Below are 20,185 nucleotides of genomic sequence, written 5' to 3'. Positions count from 1 at the left end.
GAATTTTTTATTTAGGGATACCATTGTATAATAAAATTTAATCATTTTTTATTTTGTGGTCTAAAAAATACTAACATATAAAAAAAGCAAAAATTTGTGCTATATTATACTTAAATTAATTAGAATAATTACTAAATTAGGTAGGGCTTCCTTAACTTTCGTTTTTCTCTAATTTTTTTAGGATAAAAATATAATTATCAATACTTTGGCAAAAACTATTTGACAATTCACAACAAATTTATTATAAATTTATATCAATAAAAATAATTTTTTATTAATGTATCAACATATTTCTTGATGCAAAAGGAAAAAAAAAATTGATTTTGTTAATTTTAAAAAGTAGTGTAATTATTGAATAATTATAGTTGTAGATAAATAATATATTAAAGATACAAATCAATAAATATAATATCGCTAAGAATAAATTTATGATTACATATGAGTCATAAACAAAAAGAAAATATGTAGATAATTGAGGTAATAAATTAAAATAAAAACAAACGTAAAATGATAAGAAAAATTCAAAATGATTTGATGAGGGAGAGAAATGAAGTTGGGGCACAGTCATAATTTTTGTGGTAAAACTGTAAATTGATAAAGAATTTTATAAAAATATAAAAAGAAAAAAAAATTGAGTGGGCCAAAGGTACAATTTTGACATAATTTAAGATTTTATTTGGTATAAATTTTGAAAAATTATTTTCAACTTTAGGCTTAAAAAATACTTATGGAAATAATTGAACAGTTTTTGAAAGTATTTCAGGCCATCAAAAAGCTTCTAACCAAATAAGAGTAATTTCTCGAGTTGCAATTTTGAAGAAGCAAAAAAAGAAAGCTATTCTAAACAGTATTTCACGAGCAATAAACATTAAAAGAAATTAAAAAGAAAACATTTTTTAAAGAAACAGTATTTATTCCATTAATAATTATATAAAAATATAAGTGATTATATTTATTTTAAAGAAACTTTCTTTAAACTTATTTAAAAAATAATAATAATACATTTTTTAGAAAATATTATTTTCCAAAAGTAATTTAAAATTGTTAAAAATTTTATAACCTATAAAATCTAATATTATATTTTTCATAACACAATCATTTTTTTTTCTTTAATAAATTGAGAAAGAGAATTTTATTATCAGACTTTAAATTAAAAATTTAAAAGTTATTATCAGTAATTATTGTCAATTGAATTATTTTAAAAAAATATATAAATTTATGTTGAAAAAAAAAGAAGGATATATGGATGTATAGTTCTAAAACTATATTACATTTAGCACTATGGCTACTAAAACTTTTTTTTTTTTTTTGACAATTTGGTTTCTCGGCATCCTATTTTGTTGCATCATTAGTTGTTGACAATTTTTCATTAAAAAATCATTATTATGAAGGACGAATGTGCAATTTTGGTATTTTTTAGGGATTATATGGGCCAATAATAAAAATAAATAATTTTTTTCCCAAAAATAACTTAAAATATTTTTAAAATCTTTTTAACTAATAAAAAAATCTAAAAATTATATTTTTCATACAAAACCATAATTAAAAATTGAATTCAGTATCAAGTTTTGCATTTTTTAAGAGAATATCAAACTAATTGACTTGGTGACTTATGTTTAATTATAACGCTTCAATTATTTATATATTTATTGAATATTAAAATTTCAACTAATAAAATACAAGCAGATTAGGTTTTTTTTTTTTAAAAAAAAAATTTATATAACTTTATAGTAATAGTTGTTGATGTTATTGTTAAGAAATGAGTTTCCATTGAAACCCAAAAAAGGCCCAAACTGTGAAAACACACTGCAGGCACCAAGAAAAACCAATGATCAAGGATCATAAGAACGATCCTGCAAAATATGCCAGTAATGGAACCAGAAACAATTCTACCAAAAGTTCTAGAATCTAATCCCCACTTAGCTAGTTTATGGGCAGCCGCGTTTGTAGATCTAGCAACATAAAACTGTTGGAGTTATATGAACCTCATATTGAGCAACCCGTTTGTCAAAAAAAAAAAAAAAAAAAAAAAAAAGAACATTAAAAAAAAATATTTATTTATTTGTTTAATTTTTTATTGATTAATAATTAAAAAAAATGCCATTTCAAAATTTCTTGAATTAAATAGTAGTCAGGATTGATTGTATTAGTTTTTCTGAAAACACTTTTATGTCTAATTGGTACTGTAATAATGAATAGGATCAGGATTTCTTATAGATTTATTAAATATATCCATAATAAAAGTTATTTCAGACCATATACAAACTTGAACATATATTAGACTATCAACTGCTGAAGACTAACGAATATTTTTCATTGCCATCATTTTTATCAGTATGTTATATATTTAGATGAAATGATATTTTATTTGAAAAATTCTATACTAAATGAATAATTGATTATGCTAAGTCCATAAAATATCTATATATCTAACAAAAACAACAATAATCAAAAGCAAACTTAACAATAATCAAAAGCAAGCCTAAGTTTACTTTCGATGTTACTAAGGCTTTCTCAACAAAGATGGCAATCAGCCAATGGTTTCTCTAGATTTTTAATCACCAATTGAGCATCAATTTCACATATGGCGTGATTCCAACCTTCTTAAATTGCAAGACGAAGAGCAAGTTGAATCGCCATAGATTCAGCAACCTCAGAATTAGTAACACACTTCTTGCAAGTCCAAAGGCCAATAACTATTCCATCCCTATGCGAGCCACAACCCGAGAGAAGAAAATTCATTCCTCGTAGCAGCATCAAGATTGAGTTTAACGAAACCTGAAGGAGGATATCCCCAACGAACAGGACCATGACTTTCCCTGATTTGGGTAGCATTCCAACTTCATAGCTCCTTTTGAATTCCAGAAAGAAACATCTAGTATCACTCTTTCTAATAATTTTGAATTCTTTACTTTATTTTCAAAGAGAAAAAATATTACCAAATGTCTTTTATTGTTTATATATATATATATATATATTTTGTTTGAAAAAGAAAAAAGTTTACCTAATCAACCAAAATTATAATAGTGCTTTTTCCTTAACAGATCTGGGCCGGAACATGCTCAGGCCTAGGCCTGCATCACCAAGGGAATCATTTTTTGTTTTTTGTTTTTTTGGGTAAAAAGCAAACAATTTGCTAGCCCAAATCATTGCCATTGGTGGTGGTGGACCCATTTAATAATCAAGATCCTACAGTACGACCCGTGTGAACCTTTCCTGCTAGCTACCTACTCAGCTACCAAGGACTCTTTTGTGCGCCTCAAACTACTCCGCTCTATACAAATTCTATCTGTTTGACTACTTTCAGAATCCGATTCCATACAAAGTTGATTTGATACCAATTTTATTTTATTTATTTATTTATTTGTTTTTTGTAATAAACAAATTTAATTTTATTTTAAAACATTCTCCAATCAGCTCTACATTCATTCCCCACAACCAAAACCAAAACCAAAACCAAAACCAAAACCAAAACCGAAACCGAACACCCACCTTCCCGATCGTCAAATGAACCAAAATTTTAAAAAAGTGCTATTCTTTTCGGTAAGAGGTATGGACCTAAGAAATAATATACAAGTAATGAGGTCCACTAGGCCCGTATGACCCAAAAGTTTCTTTGCTTAGAAAGCAAAACTCAAATAATTAGTAGTTAGGATACAGAAAGAAAACTTTAGTATCAAAATCCTGATCAAGAATAAAAATAAGGACCCGATTGTTTGTTTGCTGTCAAAATACTCCACTGTACCGAAATTTAATTTGATTTAAAGACATTTCCCGAGGACATTTTCCACATTCATTTCATTCCCCCCCCCCCCCAAAAAAAAGAAAAAAAAAAAACCCAAAACCCAATCCCACCCCCAAATCGATCCCAGCTGCGATGGAAATTCCAGCCTCGGAACTCAACAACACAGACAAGATACAATCGCCGAATCCGATCGATAGCGCAACAAACAAACATATCTTCATCTTATCCGGGCAGAGCAACATGGCAGGCCGTGGCGGAGTATCCAATCACCACCCACGTCACTGGGACGGCGTCGTTCCACCGGAGTGTCACCCTAACCCTTCCATACTCCGCCTGACCGCCAAGCTCCACTGGGCAACCGCCCACGCGCCCCTTCATTCCGATATCGACAGCAAAAAGACCTGCGGGGTTGGCCCGGGGATGTCTTTCGCCAACGCGGTGAGGGAGCGCGTGGGGCTGGTGGGTTTGGTGCCGTGCGCGGTAGGTGGTACAGCGATCAAGGAGTGGGCGCGTGGGGAGCACCTGTACGAGAACATGGTGAAGAGGGCAAGAGAGAGCGTGAAAGATGGAGGAGAGATCAAGGCCTTGCTTTGGTACCAAGGAGAGAGCGACACGTCGACTCAGCATGATGCAGAGGCTTACAAGGCGAACATGGAGAGGCTGATTCACAATGTGCGTGAGGATCTTGGTCTGCCTTCGCTTCCGATTATCCAGGTTCGTTTAATTATTATCGATCTTCTTAATTCGTTGATTGCTGCTTTTGACTGTATAATTATTTGATATTTGGTATTCAAAATCAAAGGTTGCGATTGCATCGGGAGATGCGAAGTTTATGGACAGAGTGAGGGAAGCGCAATTGGGTATGCAAGTCCACAATGTAGTGTGCGTGGACGCGAAGGGATTGCAACTGAATGATGATCATCTCCATCTAACCACACATGCTCAGGTTCAGTTGGGCCATATGCTGGCTCACGCCTATCTCTCACATTTTGAACCTCCAAAACCTTCTCCACTTTCTTCGGCTTAAAAAAGTTATAACCCGATGCAAATATTCCATCCTCCATCGTCATTGTTCATCCTGATTGATTCAGAGGATTGAGGATTTGAGTTATTCAAAATAGATTCTGAAGCCATATAAATAATTGACATTTTCTTAATCCTTTTTGAGTTTTGATTGTTTTAAATTAGCAACTTATTCAACAATCAAAACAAATTTTATTTTTTGTTTTGTTTTTATAGCCAAGAAAAGGAGAAAAAAAAAAAAGGGTTTAGCCTTTGTATTTAGTTGGTGGAAATCATGGTTTGAATTTTACTAAGCGTAGCTTTGGTACAAACTGCTTTATGGTCTGGCATCAGCACTTTGTCACAAAATAAATTTTGAAATCATAAATACTATGTTTACTTAATAATTTATAGGAATATTTAATTTGTTTAATAAATTATCTAATTTACAATTTAACCTATTCAAATTTTGAACATCCGAATAATTCGAATTCATACTAACTCGTGCTCCCATGGTATAATTTTGAGTACTCAATATTGAAGCTACTGCTTGAATATTTAAATTTATAAAAATAATAAGGTCTATTTTAACTTTTTTATCATAAACTTACAAAAATAATGAGGTGTATTTTAACTTTATTATTATATTTAATATTAAAAAAATTAAATTAAAAGTGGTAAAAAAATATTAAATAAAAAACGCATCTTTTAATACCAGGCTTCCACTTGGACGGTAAAACCAGAGTTGACCCGTCTTTTTTCACGACGCACCGCTGTGGAAGGCTTTTTTCCCACACCTCACTCCAGCCTCGCTAGCACCACTACCAGTGGGCCCTCCTTTTTTTCTCTTTCTCCTGTGTACATTGGCAAGCTTACATTCTTTCTGCTAAAATACGCCGCATTTCCGTTCTTCCAGTAAAATGCGCCGCTCTTCCTCATTCTTTTGGTAAAATAATCCATAGAATACTTCATGGACAACAGTAATATATATAGCGTGCATGAGCATATATAGAGGGAAATCTGTGGTATTCAGAATTCACGTGGTACATGGACAAGCTATAGGGTGAAAACTAGAAAACATAGAAAAACAGTCCTGCCTGCAGTACACAATACCGGCTGGGACCTGGTGGCTCAGAAGAGTATATGATTCTCTTAGATTTGCTATCCACACCAAACGCATAATATATCAATATATATATATATTCCAGTTCATCTGTCACTTTCCTAGGAAAACCACCCGGAAAACCTTTTTTTTTTTTTTTTTTTTTCTTGCTCGTTTTCTAGTGGTGATTACTCTGTTAATCTTACCGTTTCTCCCGAAAACAGCAGTGCACTGCCTCTAATGGAGCCGCAGGATAGGCTCGAGATAAATACTTAGGACCGAAATCGGGATTGAACTGGGATCGGGGAATAAAAAATCCGGCATGTATATATTACTAAAACAAATAATAATGAAAAAAGTAATAAGATTGGCCATTTATATAGGTAGCTAGCATAAGTGCACCTTTTATAGTACATGAGAATATTTGTATTTTTTTTTTTTTTTTTCTAACATGTATTCAGGAAACGCAAGTTCGTCACCATGTCACCTATCTATTGAGGTCCGGCTTAATATAGAAGAGGGGTTGCTGGGGGGCCGGCATACACCCAGGAGAAGCAACATGTTCATGGCAACATTAAACTTGGTTTGGTAGCGTCCTCTTAAATCCTGATATGGAGCCCAAAATAAGCAATTTCGGCCTTGATCGCTTGTTCAGCTCGAGGCTTTAAATATTGATATCCACATAAATATCAAATGTTTAATATACAAAATTATTTATAAAAATATTGAAATTTATTAAATATTAATAAAGATTTATAAAAATTATAAAAATTTATATATATATAAAATTTTATTGAAACTTTCGGACTAATTTCTTTAATACATTAATTAGCAATTTAACTATAGAAATTCAAAAAGTATTGAATGTGTATTTGTGTATATATATATATATATATCTTAATTAATGAACTTAAAGAAAGCAATAACTGATAATAATTATATAAATATAGTATTATTAATAAACAAAATGCAAATATATAATAAAATTATTTATTTTTCAAAACAAAATTTATTTATTATAATACAATTAGCGAATATTTCATCTAAATCAGTCCCACTGACGCAGGATACATCAGACCCGTCTCCCCCTGAGTCAGTTTTGTCCCAAACTCGCCGAAGCTCTCCTCTCTCTCGCTGGTGTCTCTAGCCGGACCTCTGCATCTCTCCGATTAGTATGATTCTTACTCCTACCCTCCATCGCCGAAGCTCTACTCTCTCTCGCTGATTCTTACTCCTACCCTGCATCTCTGCACTTCTTCTTCATCTTATTTCTTCTTCTTCGTGTTCAATATGTTTTCTGTATCTTTGATTTGCAAAAATTAGGGCTTGATTTATATCTGCAAAATGTAGGGTTTTGATAGCAAAATTAGGGCTTCGATTTGCAAGGACCCCAATTTTCTCTTTCTCTTTGTTTATGTTGTCGTGGGTGTTTAAACAGTAAGCTTCCTGTGGTGTTAAATATTTTGAAATTTCGAATCTTGCATCTCTTATTGTTCAAAGAATGATATATCTTTTTGTGGGTTGAAGTAAAAGAGTAACCTTTTTAACAAAAAAAAAAATTCTATTTTTTTTTTCCCCTCTGTTTCTATTTCTGTGCTTTACAGTATAATTTTAGCAAAATTTGGAAGCTGATTGTAACAAATGAAAACAGGGTTTCTTCTGTTCTGTATTTGTACTATCGGAGCATTTCTATCTCTAGAACTCATGCAGAATTAAGGCTGTTCATCTTTCTAATACCTTCCTCATTATGCTTGTCTTCTCAGTTAACTTTATATCTGCAATTTAAAGTGGAGTTTCTGCGTAGAATGAACTGAGCCATTATTGCTCTAATAATCAATATTTATGTATTAGTTATTGTCTTCTGGTTCTTGTTTTCTACATCCTTAATCATTTCTTTTTATGCTCAAATCATTTTAAGGGAGCTCCAAGTATAGCTATTCATGTTTTTTTTTTTCTTTTTTTTTTTTTAATTACAAATGAAAATTTTATAGGATTTCATGTAATAATTTAAAAAATTTCAAGGCTAGGTGTACTAACATCTTTCAGGTATTATGTGGCATGTTGAGCTTTTGAAGCTTATCTTGCTCCCCTATTTAGTTGCGTACTCTGGATTTTGGGAGATGATGCGAATACATAATTATCAAATGCATCAGCAATGCTGAGTTGTCTATTTGCATGTCAGTCTGATCGCAACCTTCATGTAGACAGATGATAAAGTATTAATTTTACTTGGAAGTTTTCATTAAAGGCACACCATCGTTTCTGTTTCCAAAATCCATCATTATACTTGCTATTTTTGTTTTTAAGTTATAAAAGATGGATTTCATGTATTCATAATGTGGAGTTTGGCAAAAAAATTTATGCTTCATTGTTTGTAATACTCTCCCTTTACATTTGTTGCAGGTATCCTTTTTAAAGAGCCGTGTTAACATTGCTAGTGGTACGCCAAGCAGGTTAATCATTAGCATTCAGAAGGATTTTTGTCATCTTGTTTATTCTTAAATAAAATTCCTTTTCTTTCGAAAAAGAAAAAAAAAAAAAACAAACTTGTGATCTAGAGTGAAATATTTTATATATATATATATATATATATGTATGTATATAAATATAATTTAGGAACCTATTTATTGTGATAAAGTACATAAAAAAAATAATAATAATAAAAATAAAAAGGCTTTATACTGGCTATGATAGAGTAGCCCAAGAATTTAAACCCAGCCCAGAAAAGCCCACATCGATTGTCGACTTAAAAGGTGGTTTCTTTTTTTTCTCGGAGACCGACAACGGTACAAGCAGCTTCTACGGTAGAGACTAGAGAAACGAAGCCTGAAGGATTAGTTTTGAGTGTCTTTCCTTGGAAAACCTTTGGAAGCTTGAAAATTTTCAGTGATGGGCAAGCCAACCTCACGGTTATACTCAAAACATATTAGCTCTGTTTGTGGTTTTTCCTAATTAAACTAGATAGTTGATCATTATTTTTTCGCTTGGAAAGTTTGTTTTCCTTTATTTATTTATTTATTTTTTGGTTAAATATTATATGTAGGTTGGAGCCGTCTGTGGCCGACCACAAGTCTAGAGCCGACCGCAAGTTTGAAAAGAAGCTCCAATTTTATGCAAGTAAGTCTGGTTCTCAGTTGCAGTGTTTTTGTTTTTTGTTTTTTGTTTTTTTTTTTGTTTCATACACTTTTTAATGGTAAGAAATATTTGATGCCTAATAAATTAATTTTTGAGAAATTTCAAAAATGTATTTGGGTATTTGATGAAAATTATGAGTTGGGTTGGATTTATGTTTTGCTTAATGAACAGCAAACTGGTAAAGCAACAAAGTAAATACAAATTTTCCTTCTTTTTTTTTTTTGTTTTTTTTTTTCCTCCTCCTCTAAATACATCTGTGCGTTTATTTTGATTATATCAAATTACGAATATGTAAATGTATTTGTTCTTTCCCACTGCCTATTAAAACTCCTGCTTTCCAAATACACAATGCAGGGGTTAAAGATACTGTTGCTGCCTTGAAGGCACAGAAGTCTATCACTCAGGTCGGCATCTTGTTTTCATTATTTTATTTTGTATCAATTTCTTGTTTGTCTTTGCAGTTTTGGAGTTGGGACTGTCCATATATATATATATATATATACACACACACACATATGTGCGTGTGTGGGGCAAAAATTTTCATCTTTTAAGTGTAGGATATATTGAAAATTTTCATCTTGGCATATGATATGTTGAATTTTTAAGAGCTACTAAATGCAGGGAAATCTTGATATGTTTACTCAGTAGTTTTGAGCTTTCTTGTGATGCTAATTTGCTTTGTGACTTTTTTGTACACTGTTGGTGAATTTGTGGATTTGTATGTTCCCTTGTGGCAAATCTCCTCATTGAGGCTTGCTTGCCATTTGGAAAGGATAACATCATTGAAATTGTTAATGAATCATCCCTTTTGTCTTCCTTATATGCATTTCATGTTGCATTCTCCTTCTTCTGTATTGCTGTTATTGGTATTTTGTACCATGCAAGGAAGTGATATCTTTTTTTGATTTGTAGAGCACTATGGAAGGCAAACTATTATATAATACTTTAGGTGTTTGAATTGATTATGCGGAATAACATTTTTCTTGGGATATTTGTGGATTGTATAACTGAGTACTCTTTTGTCAAATGTCAAAGCAAAATGATAACTAGCTATATGTTGCAATTCTATTATGTACTAAATACACAAATGTGGGTCTATAAGGGGTCACTTCTGGCTAGCCAGGTGATGTCTGTTAGTTTAGAGTTCTTCTCTGGAAGCTTAGCATAAATTTAAAGGTTTGACCTAAATTTGAAAGTGAGTTTTTCTCCATTAATATTGAAGTTACATGTTTGTGTGGTTAAATGCCATTAACAATGTAAATACAGACTTTTGAGATCCAATCATTTTACTACGGCTTTGTTAGTTGGAGAATATATAATGGACAAAAACATTGAACCATTATCACTAAAAGTAATTGAAATGAAAAGATACTAAATGAACAAGCTAGGATTCTTTATCATGTAATTGTAAAGAAAGATAAGTCGTTTGAAGCCTGGATAGATGTGTATCGATTAGATGTTATTTACTTCTTAGGGGATAAAAAAGAGGAATAAAGAAAAGGAAGGAAAACTGGGGATTTATTTCACTTACATGATGGTGTGGAAAATTTAAGTTTTCATTAAATCCCTCAAAATCTGAGGATTTTTCCAACTATTAGCTTCTGGTAAAAATATTAGGAAATTTAGAAGGGATTCAAATAGTATAGTAACTCTCGTTTAATGAATTAATTTTGTAATTTTGACACCGAACAACCTTGGCAAGTTACTGAAGCATGAGAGTTGTGGATTTGTTCCTTGGTCCATATTATGGAATATGAAGATTCTTTGCAATCTGATGTAATATTTGTTTAATTTTGTGCCCGTCTGTTAGTTTGTTATTATATTTCAAAGACTTTGACAAGAAATATTTCATTTATTGAATTAAATCCTTCGTATTTTTTTGAATCATTATTATTAACCAAGGAATTATGATCAATTTTTTAAAATATTTGTAATATCATTCACCAGAAGAAGAGACTTAGAAGCCGACAGAAGAAATTAAAAGCATATGATCTCTCTTCACTCAAAGAGTTCCTTCCAGAGTTGAAGGAACCTCAGAAACCTACTCCAGATGAGTTTAAGCTGAATTGCAAATCAAGGCAAAAACTAATGTCAGTTTTCCAATTTCATGTTTTTATCCCTCTTGAGATTTTGCCTTTCATATATTTGAATCTTGTGAAAATAATACTTGGTTTCATTTTGCCAGATTGAAGGAAGGAAAGCGATTGAGCAGTTTTCTTAAGCATCCTGCTTTCCAGGCGGATCCCCTGGCTGCCATTTGTCAACACTTAGAGATGACACAGCCAGTTGTAGATGAGAAACCAAAGAAAACAAAGAACAAAAACGGAGGGAAGAAGAAGAAAGAGAAGAAATTGAAGGGTTCAGCTGGATCTCAATCTATGGAGATGTAATTGACATATAGACTGCTCTTGAAACATTATAGTTGATTTGAGATATTTAAAATCCATGCTGCAATTTTGAAAAATTAATTTTGTCAGGCTGACTAAAACTTGTAACTAGGTTTGTTTATGTACTAATTTTTGAAGACTTTTGTTGTTTGTGTCGATGTATTATTTTTTGACCTATTTTCATTAAGTATAAAGAAAAAGAATTTGGCCCCATTGCATCGTTTAGTATATTTGCATTTTATTACAGAAATTTACCAACTCCTAACCAGAAATTTCTTTGCTTAGTGGTAGTCATGGATGCGGATCTATAATTATAGCTGTAGTCATATTACCGTTTTAATGCAACTGTACTTGCATTTGATTAGAGTCATAGAGCCAAATTTGCTTACTAAATTTAGTATACCAAATGTTGTGACAGTTTATTATTGATTGGCAAATTAATATAACATAAAATCCTAGAAAGGGGACCCAGTAAGAGTATGCTGCTTTTGTATTTGGTAAACAAATTTAGTGGCTCTGTTAAGTGTAATTGTTAGTGATGTTACTTTACAAGAGTTGCATTATTTCCTGTCATAAACATTTCTGCCAAACTATATTAAATAGCAGGATGAATGTTTTGGGATGCAGTTTTCTTCTTGAAATTAACAATTTGTATAGCTAGAGACTATACAATTTGGTTGATTAAAGTAACTTTATCAGTGAAATTCAGACGGTCAGAAACTTTAGTATAATTCAAATGGATACAATAGAAAAATCAACAGCTCCAGTTAACAGTGTAGCAGTACAGGTTCAGATAGCAGGCGCATATAGACATGGGCTATCATATGCTTCTGCACTGCATGCATACAAATAACTGGCTAATGCTGTTACATCTGCATAGCCTGCAAAAGAGCACAAGGACGAGAAATTCCACATCAACTCCATTTTCGGACCATGTTGCAGAGTTTATTATTATTATTATTATTATTATTTTTCCCCCACTAAAGAATTTATGTATTTTAGTGCTTACCAATTTGGTTCTGGTTTGCAATATTCAGCAGAAGAATCTATACAAGATCCTGGATCATCCTGCCTTGTTAGAAATATTCTTAGATAGCCATTCAAGACCCTCATGGAATCCTTTTCCAGAAGTGGCAGAAGTACGCTGGATGTACCTGCACATGAAAAATTAATAAGACCAATTTATACTCCGTTGGTGAATCCCAAACGGTTAAAATGGTTTTAGCCTCTGCATAAGTTCCAACTTCTTTGCCTATGCTGTTGATATTTAGGTAAGCTAGTACATACCAAGGACGGTGGTTGAGTGAGTGTAGGCCGAGTTTATCAGCAACCTCAGCAGCAGGCATAGAATTTGGAAGATCTTGCTTGTTTTCAAAGACCAGGAGTATCACATTGCTTAGTTCCTTCTGCAGAAAAGTAGGAAGGAATAACTCTGTTTGAACTTCATATACTCATTCAATATTACAAGAAAAAGAACAAAAACATCAAAAACAGCCGTCAGATTTCCTATCACAAAAGTCCAACTTACCTTGTTTAAAATACGATGAAGCTCATTCCGAGCTTCTGCGACTCTTTCCCCGTCATTACTCTCCACCACAAAAAAAGTCCTTGTGCATTTTGGTAGTGGTGCCTCCATAGTGGTCTAATCTGTTTACCAGAGGAAAACCACATTTTCTTAGCTATCCCAGAATTTGTGATTGCTTTCTTCATTTATTTTTTCTCTTCAGATAAGATTTACCCTACATTCCTTCGTCCCTCCAACGTGGTATTGAAAACCTTCCACTGATTATCGTCTATATAATGGCAGTTCTTAGTATATGCATGAGTTAGTATCCATGGTATAGCTTTCCTTCCTTTTCCACGTAAAGTAGATCAATAAAGAGGAAGTGAATTAATAAACCCCAAGTGGTGCCAATTAAGCAAAAGAAATCAAGCTTGGTACCTTATCTTGTCCTCCTACATCCCACACTGTGATGCTATTACTTTTATACTTCACTGTCTCCACATTAAACCCTGTTCCATGTAAAATCAAGGCAACGGATCATTAACTTTGTGAATTGGTCCGTTTGAATAAGAAACTTGAAACTAGAGTATGATGATTATTATAGATAGGGGTCCAAATGTGAGCATAAACAATAGACCGGTTCTTACTTTAGGCAACAAAAAATATGAAGAATAAGACAAAAAGTAAATATAAATCTAATCTTTTTCACGATTCTTATACATCTCAACTTTGATAAAATCCAAAAATCCAAGTTATAACCTTAAATTTTCGAAGTTTTTGATCCGGTAGTCCAAACATGCATATTATTGTATTGCACTGATATGAAGATGGTGTTTTTTTTCTGATGCCGATTAAAAAATTCCAACTTTATAGGAAACAGCTAAGAAAATGAAAATTAGTTTTCTGATGCATACTATCTCATCGATTATGAAGCATACACTACCCTGAGTTAGACATGGAAGAAAGCAAGCAAACAGGAAAGACATCCATTAGGAGATAAACCCACAAGCGTTAGCCACACCAAAGGAAAAAGCGTCTGAAAGAGTTGGATACCAATTGTGGGTATTGTTGCAACAGTCTCTCCCAATTTCAGCTTGTAAAGTATGGCTTATTTTCCGGAAGCATCAAGACCCACCATTAAAAATCTTCATTTCATTCTTTGTGAAGAACCTCTTCGCTAGTCGAGAAATGGTTGTACCCATCCCATGAAACAAAAATATTAATAAGGAAACTATCAGGAGAGAAACAAGTTCTATAAACCGAGAAGAAATATCCCTTTGGATAGAAAAGAAAGTATAACATGGAGGAGGATCTATGGAACGCAAGAATCAGTTGCAGGAAGAAATAATGTTATGGTAGGCCTAGATTTGCCATCATATTAAAACTTGTTAATTTAATAGCATAGGCCGCAGTTCATTTACAAGCCATTTATTTAAATTTTATGGTTTGGCTTGATATCATAGTTGCTTAGTGTTAGAAATAATAGAATGATATGTGATTTATATATATATATATATATATGATGATGATGATAAAGTCCCAAAGAACAGTGTTAGATATGTCATCTTGGATAGAGGACAAAAGTAGCTCACCATCCTCTCTTCAATTGACTTGATATTGTCCAAATCTTTGGCAATTAATATTCTTCTTAATTGAATTTGTCTGAGCCAAGAAGGAAACTAAAAATTAAGTTCATTGGCTAACGCTGATTCTAAGCTAAACAACCTAGCTTTCAATCTTTTGTGAATGCTCACAGGTCATCGCTTGCTTTGAGTCGATGTGCTGGTTGTGTGGTTGACATCTGCGAAGATTTGAAAGTTGTCTTTCTCTCATGAGCTATTTCAATAATATGTTTGGCGGATGAGCTATTTCAATGATATGTTTGGCCGACAATAATAAATTTGCATTTGATCTAAGTGTCTTGGAACTAGGACAACTCAAAGTGAAGATTCATCGAAATAGACCAACATTAAATACATCAAACAAGAGAAACATGTGGAATTCCTCCCTCATTGTGGGGTCGGGAGCCAAATAAGCTATTTTGGTAATAAGGTCCCTAGGAAAATCTTTGGCCTTTTGATGTTGGAGATAATATAATAAACATGGATCATACACACATTAAATTTCATTAAACTTAATAAATTAATTTCAAAATCACTAACCGTCAAACGCAATAATTGATAAACTTGATCTGCAATTTGAAAAACCAAAAACACCTAATAACAGTACCTATAATGAATACACTGCTCTCTAATATTTCTCTTACATATCTGCATAATAATCTCTCAAAGCCCTAAAGAAAATACAAATTTTCTCACTTGCTATCAATAAAACCTCATAACCTTAAAAAAAATATAGTGTATATTTTCTTACTTGCTCTATCAATAAAACTTTAGCCTTTTAAATACTGAAGTCATGTGCAAGTTACATGACTTATCCATTATTTTTAATCCACACCAAAATAATAATTTAATAATAATAATAATAATAATAATAATAATAAAGATAAGTTAAATTGGCCTCTAAAGAGAATTAGTTCTACAGTCCAATAGACCAACTGAAATATTATAAAGAACGTGTGCCCAAGGGCTTTACTGTATAAGTTAGTAAATAAGTCAGTTCCATTAATGATTCAAATGAGCCATGTTAATGAATTATTGATTATGTCAAGTCTATACAATATATATATATATATATATATATATATATATATATATATATATATATATATATATATATATATATATATATATATATATATATATATAACATTCTCACATTTAGACTGCATAATCATCATCACATATGTATTATCTAAACTCACTACTATAGAATCTCCCAAAATAGAACATCACTCATGTAAATATAGAGCATGCCGACATGCAACAACAATATGCAGACTAGGTAATAGAAATTCTATCAATAAATTTTTTCAAAACTAGATACTATTTCAACTAAATACTTTGCATATTATAACCTCAGTCTAGGTAGTAGAGGTTTACCTTACCAAGTGCAATCCTCCAACATACAATATTATTTCATCCGAGCATATTTTGTGTCGATAAAATACAACAATATAGCCAAACTAGATAGTAAAGACTCACTATGACACTTGTAAATCAACATACACATGCATACATATTTATATATATATAGACTAAAAGTTTCAAATGAGCCAATGAATATAAGGAGCAACAACATGTGTAATAAATATCTCATAAATAAATAATGATCCACATATGTCAATGTATTTCTTAACAATACAATACTCAAAGAAAATAAACAATACTTAACATGGACATTATTTATAGAATACATAATAAACTCGCACTAACCTACAACAATTTCAACTGCCCAACAATCCGATTCGAGATACATGCTCTTTAAATTTGCTTACCAGTAAGGCCTTGATCAATGAATCTACCACCATGTTATAAGTCAGCGTGTGGATAACAATAATAAGGTCCTGTTCAACTTTATCCTTCACTACAAAATACTTTACATCAATGTATCTCGCACTAGAAGTATCTTTTAATTGCTAGAGAAATATATTACTGCAGTATTATCATAGTATCATGATATGTCTGTCAATGGAGTCAACCACTCCTAAATCATGAATAAAATTTCAAAGTCAAACTGTATGACGAATAGCCTCATAAACGCCACATATTTTGCCTCCATAGTTAAGGATGCTATCACATATTGCTTGGCACTTTGTGAAGACACAACTTCTCCTGCCACGATAAATATATACTAAATTGTAGATTTCTTATCATTTATACTACCTTTATAATTTGCATCACTATAACCAACTACATCAAGAGAGTTGGTATGTCAATATGTTAACATATGATCTTTAGTATCCCAAAGATACTTAAAGACCTTTTTAACTGCTTGATAATGAATAAGACCAAGATTACTAATAAATCTACCAAGCACACCCACAACAAAAGTTATGTCAGACCATGTAAAAATTTGAGCATACATAAAACTACAAACTGTAGAAGAATATAGGCTCTTAAAACACTAGTTCTCAGAAAGTCTTTAAGCTTTATGGCCGTTACATCTTCAAGAGAATAAGTGTGCATATCAAACCTTTTAAGAATTCTATCAATATAGGTTCTCTGAGACAATTGTGACACATAATTAATCCCTTGAGCAATCTTGATGCCCAAAATAAATAAAAAAGCCTCATCAAGATCTTTTATATCAAAATGGTTGTACACCATCTATTTTGTCTAAGCTAATAGGTCAATATCATGGGTAGCTAAAAGTATGTAATTAACATACAATACCAGAAATATGAAATTGCTCTAATTGACCTTCATATATATACACATGTCAATAACATTCTCCTTAAAGTTATTTTCGGTGATCACTTCATCAAACTTGATATACCATTGTTTCGAAACCTACTTAAGACCATAAGAATACTTCTTAAGCTTGCAAACTAAATTATCATTTTCTGCTTGCTGGAAGCCAATTGATTAAACCATATAAACGGCCTCATATAAATTACCGTTCAGAAAAGCAATTATGACATTCATTTGATGTAATTCCAAGTTATAATGAGCCACAATCACCATAATGATTCTAAAAAAATCCTCTATGGATATAGGAGGGAACGACTCTATTTCATTAATTCCTTTCTTCTTAATAAACTCTTTGGCAATGAGTCTAGCTTTATATCTCTCCACTTGAATGTTAGAGTCTATTTTAGTCTTAAATACTCATTTGCATCCGATTGGTTTGCTACTCTCTGGTAACACAACCAAGTCCCATACATCATTGGATGTTATATATTTCATTTCCTCTTCCATTGCATCCAACCAAAAATTTGAATGTGACCTACTTATGGTTTTTTCATAGGTGACTAGATCCGACTTATCACTATGTCAAGCTTATGCTCCTATAGATAAGCCTCATAGTCATCAGGAATAGCAGATTTTCAAGTCTTTTGTGGCCTTCTCAAAGGCACATCAATATCTGTAGCAGTGGGTACATCCTATTATTCAATAACGGGTTTACTTTAATTGACTGTTAGCTCATCAATGATTGGATTAATAATATCATTATCAAGAACATCAACACAAGGAATGAAAATACCTTTTTCTCTGAATTGGAGCTCCCATGGACCATTACTGTCATCAAATCCAAAATCATTTTCAAAATAAACAGTTCTTTCTGATTCAACTATCCTGATGGTATGAGATAGATAAAAGAATTTAAAATCCTTAAATCCCATATAGTAGTTAACAAAATAACTACTAATGAATTTAGGATCTTACTTCTTAACCTAGGAATTATAGCCTCGGATATCAACTTTGTAACCCCATACTGAAAATAGTGCAAGTTAGGCTTTCTTTCTGATCATAACTTAAAAGGAGTTTTAGGAATAGATTTACTTGGCACTTGATTTAGAATATAAGTCGTTGGCCTCAAAACATCTTCCTATAATTAATCTAGCAAACGAGAATTTCCCAACATGCATCACACTATATCTAAAAAGGTGCGATTTTTTCTTTTATTTGTGCCATTCTGCTGAGAAGTATCAGGCATTGTATACTTTGCATTAATGCGGTACTTATACAAATAAATTGTGAATGGCCTTGGGTTCTATCCAATCTCGTCAAATCTATTGTAAAATTCACCACCACTGTCAGATTTTACATCCTTTAACTTTTCATTTTTTTGAAGCGTAATTTTTACCTTAAACTCCTTAAAGCAACCAAGGAATCTGACTTCTTACAGATAAACTTAATATGTCCATAACAAGAGAAGTCATCAATGAAGGTAACAAAATAACTATAACCATCCAAACTAGTTGGTGTGAAAGGTCCACATATATTAATGTGGATTAACTCCAAAACATCTCCACACCTAGCTATTTTATCCTTCCTAACTTTGGAAGTTAGCTTTCCTCACACATTCAACACAAGTTGACAAGTCGGAGAAGTCAACATTAGGAAGTATTCCATCATTCACCAACCTTTCCATTCTGTGTCTAAAAATATATCCCAAATGCTTATGCAACAATATTGAGGAATTATCATTAATTCTTGGGCATTTGGAGCAAAATAGGAGCAATAACAGAATTAACAGAAGAATTAAGACCATTAGCAAATATATCTAATTGATATAAATTGCTACATAAATTTCCAAAACAACAAGTTTAACATCCTTATATAATTCAACTTTGTTATTACTAAACAAAAAACTGTAATCCTGACTATCCAAAAAAGAAACAAATAACAAATTCCTTCTTATTGAAGGTACATAAGAAACTTCTTGTAACTCCAAAAAATATTCTGTGGTAAGCTTCAATTTGATTGCTCCCATGATATCTACCTTCATTCTTGAGATATCTCCCATGTAAACATGCTGCTCAAGACTGGTTAACCTCCTTTGACTTATCATCCACTGCAATGAATTAGCAATATGAATTATTGCTTTAGTATCCAACCATCCAGTATTCATAGGTACATCAATAATATTGGTCTCAATTATCAAGAGATTATCTTTCTTCTTTCGCCTTCCTCTCAATTTTGAACAGCCTATTTCTTATATCCAATCTTATTGCAATAGTTGCGCTTTCCATTTAAGTACTTTTTCTTCTCTTTCCTATGGATAAGCATCATTCTTGTTCTTTTAAATTTCATACCAAAAAATTTCTTCTTGTTGCCTTTAAACTTTTGTCCATTCTTCTGGAAAAACTTTTTAAACTTGCCCCACTAATGTGATACCATAGCAACAAACCTCAACTTGTTTAACTGAATGTTATCCTCTTCCTTGGCAAGAATGACAGTCAACTTCTCTAAGTTGCATCCGTCTTTCTTGGTATTCAGATTTGACATTATATTATTAAATTAAGACGAGAGATTCCTCATTATAGAATAAGTCAAGAACACCTCTTCGATGTTCATCTTAAGGTCCTTAAGCTTGTTATAATAAAAGGAAAGTAAAATAATGTGCTCCCTCACTTCTTTAACTCCATCATATTTGGTATTGTTCAAAAGATCCAAGTAATGATACTTCTCATTCGTATCAAACTTAATAAACTTCTTTCCTATTTCTTTAAGAAGCTTTTTTGCAGTATCCATCTTTAGAATACTAGCATATGTGAATTCATTTATATAGCTCTCCATCATTATCATACAACACTTGTTAGAATGTTTCCAATCCTCATACAGTTTCTTAACTGCAGTATTATTCTCATCGGTTGGCATATTTGGTGGATCTATATCCAAAGCCATATCCAATTTCCTAAAGGTTAGATTCATAACTAGAGTTTTCTTCTATTTCTAATAATT

At 32.0% G+C, this 20,185-nt stretch overlaps 2 protein-coding genes, 1 non-coding gene and 1 pseudogene across 4 annotated transcripts; 3 read left to right on the top strand and 1 right to left on the bottom strand.

Annotated features, from left to right (window-relative positions):
• The first annotated feature begins 3,658 nt into the window (after positions 1-3,658).
• Positions 3,659-5,184, top strand: LOC107426955 (probable carbohydrate esterase At4g34215). Of its 2 annotated transcripts, XM_060811424.1 has the most exons (3): positions 3,659-3,792; positions 3,842-4,459; positions 4,548-5,184. In XM_060811424.1, exons 2-3 carry the CDS (start codon positions 3,878-3,880, stop codon positions 4,770-4,772), a joined length of 807 nt encoding a protein of 268 aa, XP_060667407.1. In that variant the 5' UTR covers positions 3,659-3,792; positions 3,842-3,877; the 3' UTR covers positions 4,773-5,184. The 2 variants fall into 2 exon arrangements, with proteins under 2 accessions (XP_060667407.1, XP_024933225.2); XM_025077457.3 differs by lacking the exon at positions 3,659-3,792 and having other exon boundaries at positions 3,802-4,459.
• A 2,777-nt stretch (positions 5,185-7,961) lies between these two features.
• Positions 7,962-8,043, top strand: LOC112492999 (small nucleolar RNA Z122). The gene has a single exon (XR_003057416.3). It is a non-coding gene; the product is annotated as a small nucleolar RNA Z122 (small nucleolar RNA).
• Positions 8,044-8,364: 321 nt separating this feature from the next.
• Positions 8,365-11,584, top strand: LOC107426978 (uncharacterized). Its single transcript, XM_060811562.1, has 5 exons — positions 8,365-8,758; positions 8,893-8,966; positions 9,339-9,388; positions 10,932-11,074; positions 11,170-11,584. The coding sequence occupies exons 1-5, from the start codon at positions 8,739-8,741 to the stop codon at positions 11,372-11,374; spliced, it is 492 nt and encodes a 163-aa protein (XP_060667545.1). The 5' UTR covers positions 8,365-8,738; the 3' UTR covers positions 11,375-11,584.
• Positions 11,585-12,112: 528 nt separating this feature from the next.
• On the bottom strand, positions 12,113-14,843 carry LOC107426954 (ADP-ribosylation factor 2-like; annotated as a pseudogene).
• Between the last annotated feature and the right edge of the window lie 5,342 nt (positions 14,844-20,185).

The sequence above is a fragment of the Ziziphus jujuba genome, chromosome 9 (assembly GCF_031755915.1).
Source record: "Ziziphus jujuba cultivar Dongzao chromosome 9, ASM3175591v1".
NCBI classification, from domain to species: Eukaryota; Viridiplantae; Streptophyta; class Magnoliopsida; order Rosales; family Rhamnaceae; genus Ziziphus; species Ziziphus jujuba.
Note: the sequence above shows the minus strand (reverse complement) of the source record. Positions and strands in the feature narration are given on the sequence as shown.